Source organism: Amia ocellicauda, chromosome 12, assembly GCF_036373705.1.
Source record: "Amia ocellicauda isolate fAmiCal2 chromosome 12, fAmiCal2.hap1, whole genome shotgun sequence".
Lineage (NCBI taxonomy): Eukaryota > Metazoa > Chordata > Actinopteri > Amiiformes > Amiidae > Amia > Amia ocellicauda.
The window spans coordinates 25,821,746-25,844,370 of NC_089861.1; the positions used below are offsets into that span (position 1 = coordinate 25,821,746).

Sequence of the window (22,625 nt, forward strand, 5' to 3'; positions counted from 1 at the left end):
TATATAAATAAATAGTATTTTTTTAATCATGTTTTTCATAATGCCAGATTTCAGTATTTCATGGCACTATTTCATAATGCCACATTTCAGTATTATTATTATTATTATTATTTTCTTTCTTGGCAGACGCCCTTATCCAGGGCGACTTAAAACATAAGTGCAAACAAAGTGCAAAAAAACAGAGAAGTACAAGGCATCAATCATTACAATTCAACTTAGCTAAAACATAGCAATTCAAAATAATACATTTTACAAATTCCAATTTACAAAGTACAGTAACTATGAACTATGCTGTGTTCAAGCCTTATTAAATTACTTCATATGTAGGTATTGCTTTTTAAAAAATATTATAATGATATATCTTTTTAAATAATTACATAAGTAATAATACCTCCTCTATATGGAATCGAACCCACAACCTCAGGTTCAGCTGTGTTTCTTACCCACTACACCAGCACATACCCAGTAAATCCCCTCCTAACACACACAACTGCACTAATTAGGTGTAGTCCACATGACTGAATTATTGGAATTCATTTAAAATACATGTATACATTGAGACAAATATGTGTGTATGGGGTTACAGCACTATATTACATATGCTTTTTGGACATTAACTTAGGAGACTTTAAAGCACTTATCACGGGTCAAAACGGACTCTGTTCAATACGGTCAACACTAGTCGTCCCGCAGCCGCGCAGCCCCGCCCACAACCACAGCGCCGTCGATCAGACCCGCCCCCTGCGTGCGATTGGTGCCTCCAGAAGGACAAACCCGCCCCCCGGGTGATTGACAAGCATTACAAAGAAGTTCGTTTGCCAAAGATCACTTGGCAGACAGCGCAATAAATTAATGAATTGATTTATGAATTGATTAATTAATTTACGAACTGACGAATTGATTTATGAATTAATTTACGAATTGACAAATTAATGTATGAATTAAAGATTTAATTTTGACCCTTATAATGCTCCATTCTGTTGAGCTCCATCTTTAAACCGCTTTCTTTATGCAGTATATAAAGAAACAGACCTCACAGTGTATTCAACAACACCACACACTAACCCTATTTATATGTAATTACATGTAAAATAATTACACATCTGCAAAGCTTTTTTCCTTTTTGTTATTGTACATATTTTGTCGCTATATTTCAATGCTTTGGAAACACTTGTGTAAACTTGTCATGCCAATCAAGCTCATTTTGCATTTTTACAAGTACATTAAATAAACCAGCTCTGTCACTAAGGTGACTCCCCATACATTTAATATCCGAGAATCGATGGCTTGAGTCTCTCATTCAACTCGGGAATCACTGAACATCTAGTTATTTAAATCAGATTTGCCCTTAGAAACTGTGATCATTTGCATGTAATGGGCCGCCTTCGCTTTAGGCAGTTTACCTACCCTATTCCTAGGCCCTTACAAATGTCTGTGCTCGCTGTAGTTGACAATGACATTTTCAGCACAAGAGTTCTTTCATTAACTGATGAACATCCTTATTCAATCATAGGTGAGAGAAACTCCTTGTTGATTGCATTTAAAATGGTTGTGTATTTCTTTTAATTCAGTGAGTTCTCATGAAAATATTACAGCAGGCATCCAAATCATGAATTTCTAAAAGTTCATCCTAATATTCTCTAGTTCATTTTTAAATTGCATTTTATTCTTAGGAATACCTGCATTCCCCAGTTTGTGTTCATCAGGCTATAGAATAAATTTTGGAAATGTGTTTTAGTTAATTTAGTTAATTTTCTAACAATCAAAATGTCATATATGGTCAAGCAATCCGGTTAATAAATTATACACTTTCCTCACATCACTGTGATGATGGATTATACAAAATCACAACATTAAAATTCATCATAGAAGACAATACCACAATTGGTTAATTGCTGTTTTAGATTAGTTCATTGGAAAAGGGTAATTTGTTCCAGTACTATGGTACTGTGCTATAGCTCAATTAAATCAAACCATAACCTAGCCGTGCTTTGGCACAGTAGGCCTACATGCAGACCGTAGAGAGGTTGTACTAAAATGGTGTAATTGCAATCGGTGCTCACTTCCTGTAAGAGACAAGCGAGTGCAAAAAACATTGACAATAAAAATACCTTTACATCAGACGTCACAGATCGGGGAGATAATTTTGTTATTTCTATGTAAAGGGAATTACTTAGATTGTTTCCTTTAAGAGCACAAACCGGCACAAATCGAGCACAAACGAATGACACTGGTTTGGAGCGATTCGGATGACATGGGGTGGAGAGTGACGTCACTGTTCTTAAAAAAAGTTTTTCTGTTATATGTAAGAAATAGTAGATCATAGATCATAGTTACAGCGTTTCTTTTAACGGCACAAACCGGCACAAATCGAGCACAAACGAATGACTCCATGGGGTGGAGAGTGAAGTCACAGCCCCGAATCATATTTGTTATTTCTAATGAATGGAAATAGATAAAGTGTTCATTTTAATGGCACAAACCAGCACAAATCGAGCACAAACGAATGATTTGGACAACATGGGGTGGAGAATGACGTCACTGCTCCCAAAAACATTCTTGCTATATCTAAGGAAGGGAAATAGTTACAGCGTTTGTTTTAACGGCACAAACCGGCACAAATCGAGCACAAACGAATTACACCAGTTTGGAGCGATTTGAGCGAGACAGGGTGGAGAGTGACGTCAAACAGCCCAAAAAAGAATGCTTAATATTTCAAAGACCAAAGCAGCACAAACGTTCATTTTTGCAGCACAAACACAGCACAAGTTAATGGAATAGTTTTGGTGAGTATTTAATTATATGGGGTGCCAACTTCACGGAGGTTGATTGCATTCCTGTTCGAGTGTTCGTGTTTGTCAGAGGAGTAACAATTTAACAGAGACCAACTTCACAAAGTAAGTAAAACGTAGTTGATTGTATGTTTTATTTACCATATATACATATGTCTCATCTGCTGTTTTGTCATTAATCAGGTAATTCGCTACTGAATTTTGGCTAGTCACATTAAAGCAATATCTGCTTTCATTTAACGTTAGCTTAGCTCTTTTTGTAGTTCATGAGTTGATCGATCAATATTTGTTTTAGTAGATTAATTTAGGTCTTTCTGTTGTAGTTTACATGTTGATCGATCGCTAGTTGACCCTGCTGTTCTCATTTGCTCTTAAAGTAGTCACATGTCTGTAGAACAGTTATCGTGTATAGTAAGTCAGAGTAAACACTGACAGTATATTTACACACAGATGTAGGATATATCATAAATCATCGAAATGAAGAGGAAAGCAGTTGATATTTCCACGTTCTTCAGCAAAAGAGCAGTATGCTCTGAGGCTGGTGATGATCATGAGACAGTTAGGATGGAGGACCGAGGTCAAGAAGAGCAAGACAGTTACATGGAAAGGACGGAGAGTATAAACAAGCAAAGCAGGGAAGAGACGGACAGGCAGGAGATAGATGAGTCAGCTGCTCTCACAGACTTTGAACCATCAGGTAGGACTGACTGATGAGCTGCACTCACTAAAAATGGCATAACTAGTAACCTGTCCTGATGATTTTTGTAGATATTGAATTTGTTCATCCATTTAATTTGTAAATTTATATTTTAAATGAACTAGGGAGAACTATTTATACAAAACATAAGCATCTGGTGAATCACGTAATAAATGATCATACATTTTATGAGTTTAACTGTTAATACTGCTTTTTGCTTCATCATAAATATATCCAAATCAAGAGCAGATGGTCCAAAACAGCCCCAAACTAAACCTCTTTCCAAGAACCATCCAGGGTGATAGAAGATGCAGCTTTAAAGCAGAATGGTATAACACTCCTAAATAGCTAGAATACTCTCAGAGTAAAGACTCTGCTTACTGCTATGCCTGCAGACACTTCAGCCTTCCTAACTCTGGTGATTCAGCCTGGTGAGGGATTCAGAAACTGGAAAAAGGCCACTTACAAAGATGGAGAGTTTGCAGCTCATGCAAAATCAGTGCAATGCCAGCATGGACAGAGTATAAACAATCAGCCATGACCAGCTCCTCTCTGCTGAGCTCTTTAAATAATGAGTACAATAAATTGATCAAGGCCAGTCGTGAATACATAAAAACAGTTGCTGAGGTATTGCTCCTCACAGCAACACAGAACATAGCTCAGAGAGGCCACCGAGATGCAGATGGTAATAAGGGTAACTTCCTTGCTATAATGGAAATTATTGGTAAACATGATGAAACTGTTAAAAGAAAGATGACAAAACAACGCAACGCAACGCAACATACTTAGGCCACAGCACACAAAATGAAATACTTGATTGTCTTGCCGAAATGGTCCGTACGTCTATAATCAAGGAGGTTAACGAAAGTGAGTCTTTTAGTATCATGGTAGATAAAACAAAAGATGTTAGTAAGAAGGAGCAAATGTCTATGGTGTTAAGGTACTACTACAGTGGTGCAGTGCATGAAAGCTTACTACATTTTGAGGCTGCGGAACACTTGGATGCTGCTGCTCTATCAGGGAAAATCATTTGAATGCCTCAGGATTTTGGCCTTGATTACAAAAATAATTGAGTAGGCCAAGCATATGACGGTGCCTCGGTCATGAGTGGGAAAAACTCTGGAGTACAAGCATGGATTGGAAATGAAGCTCCTCTGGCATTCTATGTGCACTGTAATGCACACTGCCTAAATCTAGTCCTTTTTGACACTGTTAAAACAGTCCCAGATGCCTATTGTTTCTTTTCACTCCTACAAAAGCTTTATGTCTTTATGTCAGGGTCTTATGTCCACCAAAAGTGGTTAGATGTCCAGAATGAAATGTATGAGGGGCCACCCCGTGAGATGCAACGCCTATCAGACACTCGTTGGGCATGTAGATATCTTGCCTGCAAAACTGTGAAAGACAGACTACCAGCTATCATCCATGTCCTTAAGGAAATTTCACAGGAGAACAATGGAGAGAGGGCTGTTGATGCACGTGGTCTGTTAGCCCAAATTGATTTGAGGTTTGTTGGACTGCTTGTAATCTTCACTCAAGTTTTTGGAGATTCAAAACACTTGTCTGATGTTTTACAGTCCTCCCAACTGAACATTGGCACTACAGTTGCCCTTGTTGAATCTCTTATGGATACTTTTAATGACTACAGAGAGAGGTCACACTTTGAGGAGAACTGGGACAATACCATTAATCTTGCCCAAGAGTGCAACATTTACCCTGTAACTCCAAAGCGTGAAGTGAAAGTCAGCTCCAAACTAGATGGATATTACCTTACCTCTCCATTAACAGGAAGACAGGCAGAAATAGACAAAGACACCTTTCATACATCCACATTCATACCTGTCTTTGATGTTCTGCTCTGTGAGTTAAAGAGGAGATTTTCAAAAGAAATATGTGACACCCTGACTGGAATACAGGCTGTAAATCCTTCCAGCCCAACATTCTGTGAAAAAGATGCTATATTTGTGTTTGCCTCAAAATACAACTGCTGCATCGATGACCTGACATATGAAGTTCCTCAGCTGAAAATAATGATTTTGAGAAAGCAGAAAAGTGGATTGAAAACACCAGAAGATCTACTAGAACTGCTTAAGCACACTAAGACCTACCTAAGAAATACCATGAGTGATGAAAGACTAAGTAATTTAGGGGTTTTGAGTGTATAGTCAGAAAGAGCTCGGGCCATTAACTTGGAGGATTTTGTAGGTGTATTTGCAAAAAGACATAGCAACAGAAGAATAAAGCTGTTTTAAGCACAAGCTGTGTTGCAGTATGAATGTGTGACCAAGTACAGAATACATTTTACAGCAACTGACTCATCAATGTAATATGCAATATAACAACTATTATGAAATGTTCCTTTGATGTTAACTAAACTGCATCCATGAGCTCATGAATAGTATTCATTTTCTTTTGATGTTGCAAGACTTGTACCTGTTATTTTTCTTGAGAAATGTAAATTAGAAGTTTACACATACTACAACAGTATAATGAGGTGCTTCTTTGATGTTAACTGAATTGTACATCCATGAGTTCATGTATAGTATTATTATTTTATTTTAATTTTTTAAGTTGTAAGACTTGCACCTGTTATTTTTCTTGAAAAAAATGTCAATTTGAGAAATTTCATGTGTAGTTACACTCCAAATAAATTGTGGAGTCACTGTTTTTTCTATTTGACTCAATACAGTGAAGTTTGTTCTACTCTCTTAGCTCTATACAGTGAATTTGAGTATTGTTTTGAATCCTATAACTTTATATGCTCACAGTGTTAATGGCAATGCCAAAAAAATCACCGTCTGCCGTTTGATTCAGGCATGTATAGCTTTGTGGTGTGCCACCCCAAAATGTTTACTGCCCCCATTTGGCCACCCCATAAAAATAATCCTGGAGGCGCCACTGCGTAGAGCAGGAACACGTCACACTGTGGTGAGGCAGGACTGGCTGCAGCCCTTAACTCCGCCTCTTCTCTCACATGCACTGGCAGTGACAGCCGTGACTCTTTGATTCACTTTATTAAAACAATCAAGGAGAAACAACACGAAAGGAAGGGAACCGACTTATTGTGTAGTAGAGCTGCTATTCGTGCCAGCGCCAGCAGCGTCCATTGTGAAGAGATCTGGAGAATCAGCAGCAGAAGAAGGAGAAGCGACAGCGCAGTCAGGGCAGCGGCTGCAGGTGAAGCAGGAGGCAATGGGGAGCCACAGATGACAACATCAGTATTTTGCTGCTCATAGGGGTGTTCATAGTTTACATTTTAAACGCTAACACATTTAATATTTCATGTATTTTCTCTGAAACATGTTCTTAAAATATAAAAAAGCAAAGTCAAATAACCATAGAAACTGATCGTTTTTATTTTTATTGTTTAAACATTGACTATAATTTCACTAAATGTAACGTCTCTACTAGTTAACTGTACCCTGGGCCGTGTTAACCGCATAGGCTACACAGGATGCAGCCTAGGGCCTCTCGCCACCAGGGGGCCTCAGCGAGAGAAGTTCAAATGTTAATTATAATGTTGGTTGTTTAGTAATTGCGATTCTCTGAGCTTTCATCCTGCAAATATACACTCACCTAAAGGATTATTAGGAACACCTGTTCAATTTCTCATTAATGCAATTATCTAACCAACCAATCACATGGCAGTTGCTTCAATGCATTTAGGGGTGTGGTCCTGGTCAAGACAATCTCCTGAACTCCAAACTGAATGTCTGAATGGGAAAGAAAGGTGATTTAAGCAATTTTGAGCGTGGCATGGTTGTTGGTGCCAGACGGGCCGGTCTGAGTATTTCACAATCTGCTCAGTTACTGGGATTTTCACGCACAACCATTTCTAGGGTTTACAAAGAATGGTGTGAAAAGGGAAAAACATCCAGTATGCAGCAGTCCTGTGGGCGAAAATGCCTTGTTGATGCTAGAGGTCAGAGGAGAATGGGCCGACTGATTCAAGCTGATAGAAGAGCAACTTTGACTGAAATAACCACTCGTTACAACCGAGGTATGCAGCAAAGCATTTGTGAAGCCACAACACGTACAACCTTGAGGCGGATGGGCTACAACAGCAGAAGACCCCACCGGGTACCACTCATCTCCACTACAAATAGGAAAAAGAGGCTACAATTTGCACAAGCTCACCAAAATTGGACAGTTGAAGACTGGAAAAATGTTGCCTGGTCTGATGAGTCTCGATTTCTGTTGAGACATTCAGATGGTAGAGTCAGAATTTGGCGTAAACAGAATGAGAACATGGATCCATCATGCCTTGTTACCACTGTGCAGGCTGGTGGTGGTGGTGGTGTAATGGTGTGGGGGATGTTTTCTTGGCACACTTTAGGCCCCTTAGTGCCAATTGGGCATCGTTTAAATGCCACGGCCTACCTGAGCATTGTTTCTGACCATGTCCATCCCTTTATGACCACCATGTACCCATCCTCTGATGGCTACTTCCAGCAGGATAATGCACCATGTCACAAAGGTCGAATCATTTCAAATTGGTTTCTTGAACATGACAATGAGTTCACTGTACTAAACTGGCCCCCACAGTCACCAGATCTCAACCCAATAGAGCATCTTTGGGATGTGGTGGAACGGGAGCTTCGTGGCCTGGATGTGCATCCCACAAATCTCCATCAACTGCAAGATGCTATCCTATCAATATGGGCCAACATTTCTAAAGAATGCTTTCAGCACCTTGTTGAATCAATGCCACGTAGAATTAAGGCAGTTCTGAAGGCGAAAGGGGGTCAAACACAGTATTAGTATGGTGTTCCTAATAATCCTTTAGGTGAGTGTATACCTATCGTGCCATCGCTAGAATAAAGTATTACCATCGACACCACATTTGTCGTGGGTGCAGGGCTGGCTCGGCCATTGAGCGAGTGTGCGCTACCACACAGCGTGGCAAGACGGAAGAATACAGACCTTTTTGAATGAATTTGCGTCATGTGTGTCCCGCCTCCTCAAGGCAAGTAACCAATCAGATGCATCAGATGCGTTCTGCCCCCTGGAGCAGTTACGTCCTAACAGAGTTGGTTTCCAAAACCTCTCGTCACTGATTGGGTCATTTTCGTCTTCTAGAAGGCGGGACTAAGCAGAGTGACCGCTCAGAGAGTCTCTAACAGGTAATATAATTATTTTAAAGAAAAGACAGAAGTAATAATTCATTGAGAAACCGTGAAATATTAGTAAAATACACCGTTTTGCTGATTACATTTTGCACTGCCCAGTCACCACGGAATATGTTTATTTTACTTAAGAATAAGGAACGCCATATTGTTTTCCATAATGTGGATATTTCTTTCAGAATATATTTGACTGCATCTGTCACATATGCAAGTGGTGAAAGTCTTTTTTCAAGCTGGGATTGATCAGACAAATTGAGCATCTCAATGGGTGAATTGCGGCTTAACCACTGGACTCTGATCTGATGTCTATTGAATATGATCTGGTGCGTCAGAGGTACTCACCCTTATCAATCAGTGAGTTTGTTTCAAAGAAAAGCAAGAAAAAGATGTACTGATATAACTATAGGGCTCCAAATGTAAAACAGTGCACACTTTTTAACGAGTGTCTTTTTTCACACATTTAACTTAAACCTTGTGTTTTTTTCCACATTTAGTAAATACTTAAGCCATTTTTTCCACATTTATAAATATTTTGTTTATTTAAATAAATACTTAAATAAATGCTAAATCTCGGTTTTTGAAAAATAAATATTTATCGTTTGATTAAATATTTAACTAAATCCTAAATCTCTGAGTCATAGTATAAATATAGTTCTTAAACAAATATTTAGTTTAAATAAATATTTAGTTTAAATATAAATGTTAAATATAAATGTAAATGTTAAATATAAATAACAATGTTAAATGTAAAAGTTAAATATAAATGTTAAATCTAAATCTAAATGTTAAATGTAAAAGTTAAATATAAATGTTAAATGTAAATATAAATGTTGTAGCGTAAGGTACAGTATAAATTTCAGTTAAAATTGGAAGCAGACACCAATTCCAAAGATATAAATTCTCAAGTTTATTAAAAACAAAGATAAAATGTAGCACCACACTAGTTATACACAAAGGGAAAACTAATTAAAATTCACTCAAGATCGACAAATCACTTCCGTGACCAAATCAAAGACCATGGAATTGCATATGATGACACACAAATCGTTAAACAAAATTATAAACACATTGACTACAATACCAGTTAGTAAGACGAAGGTGAGTCTCTCATTAGTGTTGTTAGTCGGACATCAAATAACTATGCAGGTTAGTATTTATGTCAGGTAACTTCTCGTTATATACACTCACCTAAAGGATTATTAGGAACACCTGTTCAATTTCTCATTAATGCAATTATCTAACCAACCAATCACATGGCAGTTGCTTCAATGCATTTAGGGGTGTGGTCCTGGTCAAGACAATCTCCTGAACTCCAAACTGAATGTCTGAATGGGAAAGAAAGGTGATTTAAGCAATTTTGAGCGTGGCATGGTTGTTGGTGCCAGACGGGCCGGTCTGAGTATTTCACAATCTGCTCAGTTACTGGGATTTTCACGCACAACCATTTCTAGGGTTTACAAAGAATGGTGTGAAAAGGGAAAAACATCCAGTATGCGGCAGTCCTGTGGGCGAAAATGCCTTGTTGATACTAGAGGTCAGAGGAGAATGGGCCGACTGATTCAAGCTGATAGAAGAGCAACTTTGACTGAAATAACCACTCGTTACAACCGAGGTATGCAGCAAAGCATTTGTGAAGCCACAACACGTACAACCTTGAGGCGGATGGGCTACAACAGCAGAAGACCCCACCGGGTACCACTCATCTCCACTACAAATAGGAAAAAGAGGCTACAATTTGCACAAGCTCACCAAAATTGGACAGTTGAAGACTGGAAAAATGTTGCCTGGTCTGATGAGTCTCGATTTCTGTTGAGACATTCAGATGGTAGAGTCAGAATTTGGCGTAAACAGAATGAGAACATGGATCCATCATGCCTTGTTAACACTGTGCAGGCTGGTGGTGGTGGTGTAATGGTGTGGGGGATGTTTTCTTGGCACAATTTAGGCCCCTTAGTGCCAATTGGGAATCGTTTAAATGCCACGGCCTACCTGAGCATTGTTTCTGACCATGTCCATCCCTTTAAGACCACCATGTACCCATCCTCTGATGGCTACTTCCAGCAGGATAATGCACCATGTCACAAAGGTCGAATCATTTCAAATTGGTTTCTTGAACATGACAATGAGTTCACTGTACTAAATTGGCCCCCACAGTCACCAGATCTCAACCCAATAGAGCATCTTTGGGATGTGGTGGAACGGGAGCTTCATGCCCTGGATGTGCATCCCACGAATCTCCATCAACTGCAAGATGCTATCCTATCAATATGGGCCAACATTTCTAAAGAATGCTTTCAGCACCTTGTTGAATCAATGCCACGTAGAATTAAGGCAGTTCTGAAGGCGAAAGGGGGTCAAACACAGTACTAGTATGGTGTTCCTAATAATCCTTTAGGTGAGTGTATATCAGTCTCATTTACGTTTGGGTGCCGAGAAAGATTCTATCATTTCGTGTTACCACAATTTCCCTTAATTGATTATTATTCAATGATTAAGGATAGGCAGGGCCACCTATAATCTGATGTCTATTAACGTGTGTCAATTTCAGACTAAACAGTTAAACAGGAATGAGAAGATATTTCTCTTCGTTGACAGGTTTTATTTCTAAAATTGTCCAACAAAACAGTTTAATGCAACACTCATTTATATTTAAGAAAATACTAAATTATATTACCCATTCTAAAGTAATAATAATAAAATAAAAACATCATGTGATTGTTGTGATAGATTAGACACTCCCAGGTCCCTCCAACGACACTGTGTGCCTCCCATCAATACACCCATGAAAACTACATGTGTATGTCACTGTACTTCTGCTCCCAGTACAGAGTCACAGTCCTCACCTGTTTCTCAGCCCTTTCTGCTGCAGCTGAGACTGTATCGTGGCCTTTATGAGCATCCATTACACACAGCAAACAGATACACGTCTGATCAGTGCGGCAATAGACCTCCAGCAGTTTCTGATGATTAGGACAGAGAACATCGTCCAGACGCCCGGTGGCATCAACCAGCTTGTGCTTCTTCAGTGGAGCCACTTCATAGTGAGGCTGGAGGTGAGACTGACAGTAAGAGGCCAGACACACCAGACAGGATTTCACAGCTCTCGTCTTTTCTTCAGTGCAGAAATCACACAACACATCTCCAGGTTCAGCAGGACTGTGAACAGGAGGAGGAGGAGGGGTATTTAGCCCTGTCTTCTTCAGTCTGTCCACCACTTCAGCCAGCATGATGTTTCTGTGCAGTACAGGCCTGGGGGTAAAGGTCTCTCTGCACTGGGGGCAGCTGTAGATACCGATGTTATCATCCCGGTCCCAGCAGCTCTTAATACAGCCCAGACAGTAACTGTGTCCACAGGGAATAGTCACTGGATCCTTCAGTGTGTCCAGACACACTGAGCAGCTGATCTGGTCCAGAAAAACTCCAGCTTCTGCCATTTCACTGAGAGACTGAGAGGCAGAGAGACGCAGTTCCAGTCAGGCTGTTTCAGCAGAAATGAAAATTACCTGTGTGTGTGGAGGGACTGGATCTGCCCAGAGCTGCAGGAGGTGTGGTTTGGGGCTGAGGCCAGGCTGAGGAGGGCTGTGCTGCTGCGGTTAGATGTTTGCAGATACCTGAAGTGCTTCCCAGCAGAGGAGGAAGACGGTAGTGGGAAAAGTAGACGCATCCTGGTCCGTGCAGCAGGAAAAGTACTACAGGAAGTGGAAGACAGGGAGGAGGAAGCAGATACCTGAAAATACATCCAAAACCTCCTGTCCTATATTCATACAATGAACAGTAAGGACAGTACAGAGCAGACACAGAAAGAACTGAATGACAGCCAACAAGATAAAGAATCAGTAGAGTCCCTAGAGACGCTGGAAGCAACAGTTAAGGTACTCCGAAAGACGGAACGATTAAGCAGAGGCAGTACAGTGACAACGCCTAAGTCAGTCCTGGATGCTCGAGGTATTCCAGAAGTGACCATTCGAAGGGAGTTCAAAATTCAAGGACAGATTGGAGAGGAATGTCAGCGGGACAAGCTTGCTTATACAGTTGTTGACTGACTGACTGCAATCTGTGCTCATTCACTCATTCTGCTCTATTGTTATTTTTCAGGAATAAAAGCTTGGAATATCAACTCCCAGTGTATTTAATTAATACCACCGTTAAGTCAGGGCATAACATTATCAATACTAATATGATCACATTACCCAGTGTGAGTTCACTGTGAGCTCACTGTGACATTTTCAACAGGCGGTACTAAATATCCTCTATCTAAATTAGATAGTCTACACCGCCTAATTTATATGGGAACATTCATGTTACCTGAAACGGTGCATTGTGGGAGTTGCATGAGGTTCGGTGTATTTTTTCCCCTCTCTACATAATGGAAAACCTGCATAATTTCTCATTCTGGAGTCTTCTCTTTTAAAAACAATTGCATTTTTTTTAAACGATGCACCTGGATTGTATTAGAGCAGCCCTTCTCAAAGATGGAAGCAAAGCGGGAGTTGACTATCTTGTTTGAACACGGAGTATTTGGTGGTGCTGTGAAGATCTCCATTTAGTGCGGACGACCCTGTGCACTCCACCATTTCTCAGAAGAGAGGATCAGTAAAGAGCAATATGCTAAGGAAATTTAATTTACTTCTTTTGTGTTTTCCAGAAAATTGCAGAAATATGCAATATTTACTAGTCACGGCTGTGATAGTTTTCATTATTAAACACTAGCATCGACGACACATCGTACTACACACAACCACAGCGCCTGAACAGTGTGAGGAAAAAATAAAATACAGACTTGGATAAAAGTTAAGTGAAAATTAACGTGTTTTTCAATTGTTTTTCAAAACAATTGCAATAAACTGTGTAAACTAGTGTATACATCGGTATGCACATATCAAGCAGACTTATACATTTTTAAAACATAAATAACCAGTTATACAAATAGCATAAAACTAATACATAATCTCAGAGTATTTGGCATTGATGCGACAGAAATGGGCAGAAAGATCGTCACAGATCATGGAGCCAACATGGTCTGTTCCCTACGAGGAGTCATGAGACTAAATTGCATAGCGCACATACTAAACGTGACCCTGTCTAGTGCGTTTGCTCCTGCCGTGATGGAAATGTCACCAGAGGTCACTGGGTTTCCTCACTGATGTTAAAGAGTTGGTCACATATTTCAAACATTCAGGACAGCAGGGCAAGCTGAAAAAGTCACTGAAACAATCCGTTGAGACATGGTGGAACTCCAATTTTGACATCCTTAATTCTGTTTGGGAACAGTATGAAGACATTGCATCTGTGCTGGCTGAGACTGAGAGCAATAATTATGACAAGATCGGACGCATCAGCACCAACACGCTCAAGTAGGTCGTATCATTCCTTAAACCCTTCAAAGAGGCAACTGACGACTTGGAAACCGACAACACACCTCCAAGTGCCTCACTGAGCTTAATTGAGCCCTGTACGTCAACCACAAAGAACCCTCTGCTCTCTGAAATCACATCCGTCTGTGTGACTCGGCTGAAGGAATTACTGTCCACAGACAACACTTCGCCACATTCTGTTCACATGCTTTATCGAATAGCAACCTTTCTGCAAGGTTTGAAAATGATGGATGCAAGATTGAATTGAAATATTGAACATTTTCCATTAATTGAACAAATGGAATGTAACTGAAATAAAGCAGTTTTCAAAAGATAATTTAGTGTGGGGGGGGGGGGGAATCTTAAACAGCCTGGGAATAAAAATAATGTAGCTTTCATCATTGTTCATTATCATCACATATTGATCAGCTCTCAGTTGATTTGTCCAGGTCTTTTGAGAACTGACTCATTCATGAACGTTTTTAAATCAGCAGCAGGTGTAGCTGGGTATTGATGAAAGGTTAAAATTCCATATATCTGACAAATGTATAGTATTACTGTGAATTTGAACTACTTTATAATAAAATAAATATTTGTTAAAACGTGATTTGTATTCAAATATTTACTAAATATAGTTCAAAATCTGAATTTTCTTGCCTCTTTAAGGTGTTTAGTATGGTTGAATAAATCAAAGAAGAAGAGAAACAACATTTAAATGCATCATTTCAGGTTGTGACAAATTAAGAAAACATACACAGATTAAGAAATGCATACTGCAGTGTGAACTCTAGTATTAATAAAAATCCCAACAAGTGCTGTGATTTCATTGTCCAATATCACTGTCCAGATGTAGCTAGCCTGGTTCATTGTGGGATGGCGAGTCTGAGGAAATTGAGCTTGCTGCCAGTAATGCTGCTTTGGGAACAGTAGATGGCACTGTCATAATTCCCAGTTATTGTTTTCAATTAGTATATTAAGAATGGAATACAAGTTGAATTGTTGCTTTTAACCCTTTTTCTGACAGACACACACTAATGAAGTTCACTGAATCACAGTTCTGTTTATGTCTCATGGTTTTGTCGCCCCCAAGTGGCAGCTTTAAATAATGACACTTATAATTCAGACTTGCTTTGACAGAGAAACAACAGTGTAAACTACAGCTCTTACCCAGTCAGGAGAATCCAGATCAGCAGATATTTTGTAAAGTGATTTTTAAAAGCTGATTAGTACCAAATTCCAGACAAAGCTTTTATTTCAAGTTAATAAGGAGCATCGATTTGCTTCGTCATCACAGGATGCGTATTCGGACCAGCAGACACACATCACGTAGTTAGGTTGTGGGTCTCCAGCGAGGAGACGCCGCACGTCGACACTGGGCATCTATGACTGTCTCTCCCATTCCTGTCCTGCTCGCTCCTGCCGCCCGGCAGCTGCCTGTTGCTCTTTCCCTAATCCCTCCATCCTCATCTCTCTCTGCCTCTGGTCTCAGGTGTAGATAGGTTATAAACAGAAGATCATTTGGTAAAAACTGTTCAAATAGGAACAAGGAAATATACAGGATGTCATTAGTTGTGGCTTGCCACTAAAGAAAATACGGTCACTACTATGAAACTATTTATGGAGGTATCCTGTACTGAAACTACTCCACCTTGTGACGCAAGTGAATAGTGCAATTTCCAAAGCTCTTCCTGGAGGAATTGCTGTTTTACTCATTTAAAAAAATGAAGAAATAAATGTAATATTTCTAGATACATTTCACATTCCTGGAGTTTTAAAGCTGAATCGGTGTCTCTGTTACTCTTTGGACCTGGCAAGGCTGACACAGCCTCTCTCAACAGTTTACATTCTTTCAATCATTTCAAATATAGCTCTGTTATCTCTACGGCTCTGCATTCTGTTGCCCTGCATCTTGTTGTTGAACAAAACTTGGTTTCCGACAACGAAGACCTGTTCAAGCAGTACTAGAATGATTAGAATGAGTTATTTTGCTTTACAGCTAGTTTGTTTTTGTATATGTATGTATGCATTAGCAGATGCCAGCAGTTTATGAGGAGTAACAAACAAAAGCAAAATTCAAAGACACTTCTTATCACTGTGAGAACTGAGATTTCCATCTCAGGCCGAAACACTTGTAGTGCCTGTTGATTGATTCACGCCTAAACCCGAGTTAATTGGCAGTTAATTGGCAGTTAATTGGGTGCTCTATTGGCGGATATTGAGCTGCTGTGGAGAGCAGGAGAGAGGACTGGACAAAGGACTCGTATCTCAACTGCAACCGCATAAGTGAGTGTTTTTTGAGCTATATCCGTTCCCCGAATTGACTGTCATTATTTGTATTTTGATATTTTAGGTGCTTTTCCGTATTTTAATTTATAAAGGAAGCCACGTAGGTTCTGTTTGCGTATAATGGTATCCGCAATTAACACGCCTATTATGGGTTTTGTTCTGGGTTTTCTCGTGTAGTTTTTGATGCTTTGTGGGTTTGCTTGCTTAATTTATGGTGTGTTTTACGTGTGCTTATTGCATATTTATTTTTCTGATGACAGTGTATAAGTTAGGGTTTTTATATATTTGAGCGTGCTTTGGGGTGGTAAATGGCGGATCCCATCCCTCCCCCGTCAGTACATTACCTTGACTAGAAACACCGGAGGCCTGTTCGTTTTGCTGCAGCAGTGGCGAGGTACAGTTTTATAACCTATAGGTCTACATGCTATACAGAACATCAAGTATGATAACTTTCAGATCTAATCAAAGTATCTACAATAATACTTAATAACTACAATCCTAATAAGACTGAACCAGCAGACGATAACGTACGGGTTAAATTACAGGGCAGAGCAAACTGGAGCAGGATCTTTATTGTTATTTTTTAAACCGCAACCGTGTATTCCTGGTTAGAACAGCCTGGGTGTGTTCGTGTCTGTAAATCACATTCAATCGTGAGTCTAACGTTGAGATTTAAAGTGATTTGTCTGACTGTGTAAAATCACAACGGGTTATGATCAGTACAATGCATATTTCCATTCACTGTAACTGGAATCCGATAATGCATACATTTCAGTAGTTTGTAAACCTGTTTTGACGTAATATTTGTAGTCCTATTTGACGGTTACACATACGTTTAAACAACAATACACGTATTTATCTCTGCTTCTATGTGTTATAAGCGCTGTACTTCCATCCCTAGACAATATGGCCGACGGCTCCCCATAGACGTTATGTAGGTAAAACCGTTCTAGTGATTCTATATCTATGCCTCTGGACTGGCAGTGGGCGTGATTATGGAAATATATTCGGAGCATCATGGGTATTAACTACATGCAGCTAAGAAGCGTGTTCAGATTCGACGGAATTAGTTCACTATTGATGTACATTTATGACTTGAGCTGTTAATTATGCTGTATAACACGACTTTACGTCACTGGTTTGTATGTCACAATATTTAAGATTTGTTTCAGGTATTTGATTGGTGTAGACTTGGATGTTATGCAAATTACTGCGCGTTGCATGTTGGGCTTCGATTAATTTCTGAGTGTTCGAAAGGTTCTTGATCGTTCTGATGAAGCGCATGCGATTCCTACAGGCGTCCGTAGTGTCATATGAACTTGATGCGCTTGCGTGTTGAGTTCGTAGGTGTTGTTTACGAGTCCCACCCTGGACCCACTCGCTCTGTCCGGAGACGGGACTCTGTGAGCGCGGAGGGCTCGGTATCGCTTCTCGGCCTTTTGGCTAAGATCAAGTGTAGTATCTGTTCTTATCAGTTTAATATCTGATACGTCCCCTATATGGGGACCATATATTAAATTGATTTTTGGCGCAGGGAGATGGGATAGGGGCTTGCTCCGCCCACTCCACGCATCGGCCTGGTATTGCAGTGTCTCCAGGAACGGTGCACCCCCCGGGGAACGAGCTGGTTTAACGACAGACTGAAGTCACTAACGTTTCCAAGTGAACAATATGTTGTTTCTTGACTTTCTCTATTATTATTGAGAACATCAGCTCATCTATGACATTTTAACAAAATCTGTGTATCATAACTACTGGTAGACAATATTTATAATTACATTAAAGCTAATGATATTTTTTAATAGTTCCCAATTGTCACTGTTTAATATATAGTATATTTTCATGAATTTTAGAAACCCACAATACTGTTTTTTCCATTAGTTAGTACAATATTTCATGGTTTACCCTGTAAGGCCATGACTTTATGACCAAATATTACCTTTGATATGTTATTTGTTCTATAATGGAGTGAATAGTTTCCATTCACATGAAGGGATCAAGAGCATCTCTAGGTTGTAGACACAGGATGAAGTTCAGACCCACAATGATTTAGTGCATTTGCAAAAGCTTTGAGAAGCAGCCAGAGCAGCAGTTTGCAGCTCAAGAGTGAGAGGACAGTGTAGCAGCTTTGGTCTGAAATCTCCTACAGGAAGCCAGACATACAGAGGAACGAGGCTGCCCGGACATATTACTCTTCACAGAGACAGAAATAATTGCCTTCAAAGTGTCAGTTTCTTTACTACAGTTATCACACAAAGGCCTCCCCTCCTACTTCAAAAGCCTTCAGTGCTAAAATGACCATTCATTGTGTAAAAACAAAACCATGGTGTTATATCACTTAACGTTCTATGTATATCATGTTTTATCATCATGCCATGTTATGGTTCTTTGTTAGGTGTACATGTGCTAGACGAATACCTGTGCCAGTCATATATCTCTGTGTGGATAAACCAGTATAAACATGTTTACCTTGACATGTTTTAAAAAAAGATTTCAACTTGTTTACATTTCAGATGACCATTTGGTCTAAAACAGATTTCATAACTGAATAACTGTTTTGTTTGAATAGGGTGAAATACTGTACACCTCAAACTGCAATACAGACTAAGATTACAAGAGAGCATAGGAAGTGTAGCATGGTAAAATAATAAAGTACAAAATACTCATTCCATTTAGACAGACAGACAGTGAGGTAATCCATATATACACAATTTAGATAAATAGTTCATGTTTAAGAATGAGATTGTCTAAATGATCAGGACTGAACATGTCTAAGCAGATATACTCTGTAGAAAGGAAGTGAAATGCTCATGCAATACCACAACATCAAAGTGTGTTTATTTTTTTACTTAATGTACATGTATCAATATAGAGTGAGAAAGTATAGGACTGTTTTAAATAATTTAAAAAAACACTCTGAGTACTAGGTTCGTAGGCCTGCTACATAAACACGAGCTCTCTGGCTCTGTCGTTGGGGTGTTATGGCCATGCCTGGTTGTAGGACTTTATCTAGAACGTAGCCATCGCTTGCTACTGATAACCGCATTCAGGTCTCTGCCGTTTCCCACCCAATCTGATAAGTATGTGCTGTCACACCACCACTGAACTCTCCCAGGTGATAAAGAGTCGTAACTCTGGAAGGACACCGGGTCCCGACAGGATCCCTGCTGAGTTCTATAAGATCTTTTGGGAGGTGCTTAAGGAAGATCTGGGCCAGGTCCTGGGGTCGATGTACAGAGAGGGCAGATTGGCCCCTTCGATGAAGAAGAGTATCCTCTCCCTTCTTCACAAGAAGGGAGACCCGAAAGATCTGAGGAACTGGCGGCCAGTCAGCCTCCTGTGCACCGACTACAAGATACTGGCCAAAGCACTGACGCTCCGGCTGCAGCGGCCACTCCCTCAAGTCGTGGGTCCCGACCAGGTCTGTGGTGCCCGGGGGAGATCGGCGGCCGACAACGCCATGCTGCTCAGGGATGTCGTGGCCTACTCGAACGAGAGAGGGCTTCCCCTGGTCCTAATCAGCTTGGACCAGGAGAAAGCCTTCGACAGAGTGGGCCACGAATACCTGCAGCTTGTTATGGAGAGGATGGGTCTCGCTCTTGGCCTGAGGAAGTGGGTCAAGATCATCTACAGCGGCCTAAGCAGCAGGGTCCTTGTGAACCGCCACCTGACCGAACCATTTCCGGTCAGGTCGGGGGTCCGGCAGGGTTGTCCCCTGTCGGCCCTGCTGTACGTCCTCTGCTTGGAGCCGTTCATGCAGGCGATCCGCCGGGACGTCCGGGTGACAGGTTTCCATCTCCCGGGTTCCGGCGGAGAGCAACTGAAGGCCCTGGCCTATATGGACGACGTGGCCGTGGTCTGCACGGACGCTCCGTCCGTGGCCAGGGTCGAGGAACTGCTGGACGGCTTCTGCAGGGCGACGGGGGCCGCTGTGAACAAGGCCAAGAGCGAGGTCTACCTCTCCAGGGCATGGCCTGTCGGCCGGGGCCCGCCGACCGTGTTCCCTGTGAAGCCGTTTATCAAGGTTCTGGGGATCACGATCGACGGGACCAACACGGGCACCCGGAGCTGGGAGGAGGCCATAGCAAAGGTCCAAAGGAAGATCCACGGCTGGAGCACAAGGACCTTGACGATGGCTGGTAAGGTGCTGGTCGTAAAGGCCATCCTCTTCCCGATACTCCTCTACGTAGGAATGATCTTCCCCCCAGACAAGGTTATCGCAAAACTAGTGACCCGAATTATATTTCGGTTTGTCTGGGGGAGCAAAATGGAGAGGCTGAAAAGAGTGCAGATGGTGAAGGGTACCCTGGATGGAGGCAGGGGGGTCCCGGACGTTGTGCGGCTGATAAAGGCGCAGGGGCTGGCCTATGTGGTCAAGAACATCCAGGCTGCTGGCAAGAAAGTGAGTTTCATGAACCGCTTTTATTTTGCCAGCAGCCTGAGACCATTCGGCCTCTGCGCCATGGATAACACCAGGCCGCACTCGTGGGATCCCCCGCCGTTCTACAGGGCGCTCCGAGCCTTTGCGCTCGAAGTAGGCCTCCATGAAGTCGTGCTGGCCTCCTGGGATTATAAGACCATCTGTAGTCAGATGAGATCTACCCAGGAGACCAGCCGGATAGAAGATTTCCCTCCCGAAACCTGCCGGTTTATCTGGGCTAACGCTACGCACGTTTGCCTCACGAACACGCAGAAAGATGTCTCCTGGATGGCTGTGAGTCGGTGTCTCCCCACCCGAGTGTTCATGCACAGAAGGGGCATAGCTCCTTATGACACCTGCCCCTATAAGGGTTGCCTGGGGAAGGAGACGGAGGCTCACATCTTTAGTGAGTGCCCCTCCGCCCACAGGGTCTGGCTCCTGTTTTCTCCGTTCCTCCACAGGTTCGCCGTTCCTGCGCGGGCGACCGCCCAGCAGATCCTATACGGTCCGGCCAGGGGAATTTCAACATCTACCCTGAGGTGCTGGTGGCGTGTCGTCTGCGCAGTGAAGCAGGCACTGTGGGAGGGACGGAACATCTGTTTGTTCAATAAGCAGGAGCTGGACCCGATCGTCATCGCGCGGAGGGGCATGGTGTTTGTAAGAGACTATGTCAATCTGGAGGTCCATCAGAGGGGCAAGGAGGAAGCCTACAAGAACTGGCGCATACAAGATCTGGGGGAGCTCAGGATCCCATGATGGGACCCACCTCCGGGGACGGTTAGTTCCCCCTGCTGGAGCCCGAGTCCAAGATCTTTTAAAGATTTTACGGATGACTGTTTTAAAAAGATTAAAAAAAAACGAATCTTAATTGTTTTTAAAGATTTAGTTGTTTTTAAATCACATTGTTTAGGGCTTTTTTGGTATAGTTTTGTTATATTTTGTTGTCAAATACATTGACCGTTTTGGGTTTAATTTAAAATGCATTAGACTTTTTTTGTTTGTTTTTTATTTTTTCCTTTTTAATTGTTTCTTTATTTTGTTTAATGCATTTTCAGTTATTTTCAATGTATTTGACTCTTTTGTTGGTGTGCAGTTTTTGCTTTTATCACGTTTTGTTTATTTGATTTGACCACGTTTATTTTAAAGTTAATTGTTTTAGTTTTGTTAAAAATCACAAAGATTTTAAATTTTTTTAAGTGATTTTAAGAATTGATATTTTAAATGATTTTAATCATAAGTATTAAATATTGAATTGTTTTTATTTACGAAATGTAAAATACTTCAACCAAATAAACAGTATTAATATCTGATACGTCCCCTATATGGGGACCATATATTAAATTGATTTTTGGCGCAGGGAGATGGGATAGGGGCTTGCTCCGCCCACTCCACGCATCGGCCTGGTATTGCAGTGTCTCCAGGAACGGTGCACCCCCCGGGGAACGAGCTGGTTTAACGACAGACTGAAGTCACTAACGTTTCCAAGTGAACAATATGTTGTTTCTTGACTTTCTCTATTATTATTGAGAACATCAGCTCATCTATGACATTTTAACAAAATCTGTGTATCATAACTACTGGTAGACAATATTTATAATTACATTAAAGCTAATGATATTTTTTAATAGTTCCCAATTGTCACTGTTTAATATATAGTATATTTTCATGAATTTTAGAAACCCACAATACTGTTTTTTCCATTAGTTAGTACAATATTTCATGGTTTACCCTGTAAGGCCATGACTTTATGACCAAATATTAGCTTTGATATGGTATTTGTTGTATAATGGAGTGAATAGTTTCCATTCACATGAAGGAATCAAGAGCATCTCTAGCTTGTAGACACAGGATGAAGTTTAGACCCACAATGATTTAGTGCATTTGCAAAAGCTTTGAGAAGCAGCCAGAGCAGCAGTTTGCAGCTCAAGAGTGAGAGGACAGTGTAGCAGC

General features: G+C 40.9%; 1 protein-coding gene and 2 non-coding genes across 3 annotated transcripts; 2 read left to right on the forward strand and 1 right to left on the reverse strand.

Moving 5' to 3' along the window:
- Positions 1-10,403: 10,403 nt before the first annotated feature.
- LOC136764734 (E3 ubiquitin/ISG15 ligase TRIM25-like) lies at positions 10,404-12,305 on the reverse strand. The gene has a single exon (XM_066719031.1). It carries the CDS (start codon positions 12,047-12,049, stop codon positions 11,405-11,407), a length of 645 nt encoding a protein of 214 aa, XP_066575128.1. The 5' UTR covers positions 12,050-12,305; the 3' UTR covers positions 10,404-11,404.
- Positions 12,306-17,678: 5,373 nt separating this feature from the next.
- On the forward strand, positions 17,679-17,869 carry LOC136765101 (U2 spliceosomal RNA). The gene has a single exon (XR_010821305.1). It is a non-coding gene; the product is annotated as a U2 spliceosomal RNA (small nuclear RNA).
- A 4,057-nt stretch (positions 17,870-21,926) lies between these two features.
- LOC136765294 (U2 spliceosomal RNA) lies at positions 21,927-22,112 on the forward strand. The gene has a single exon (XR_010821492.1). It is a non-coding gene; the product is annotated as a U2 spliceosomal RNA (small nuclear RNA).
- The last annotated feature ends 513 nt before the right edge of the window (positions 22,113-22,625 follow it).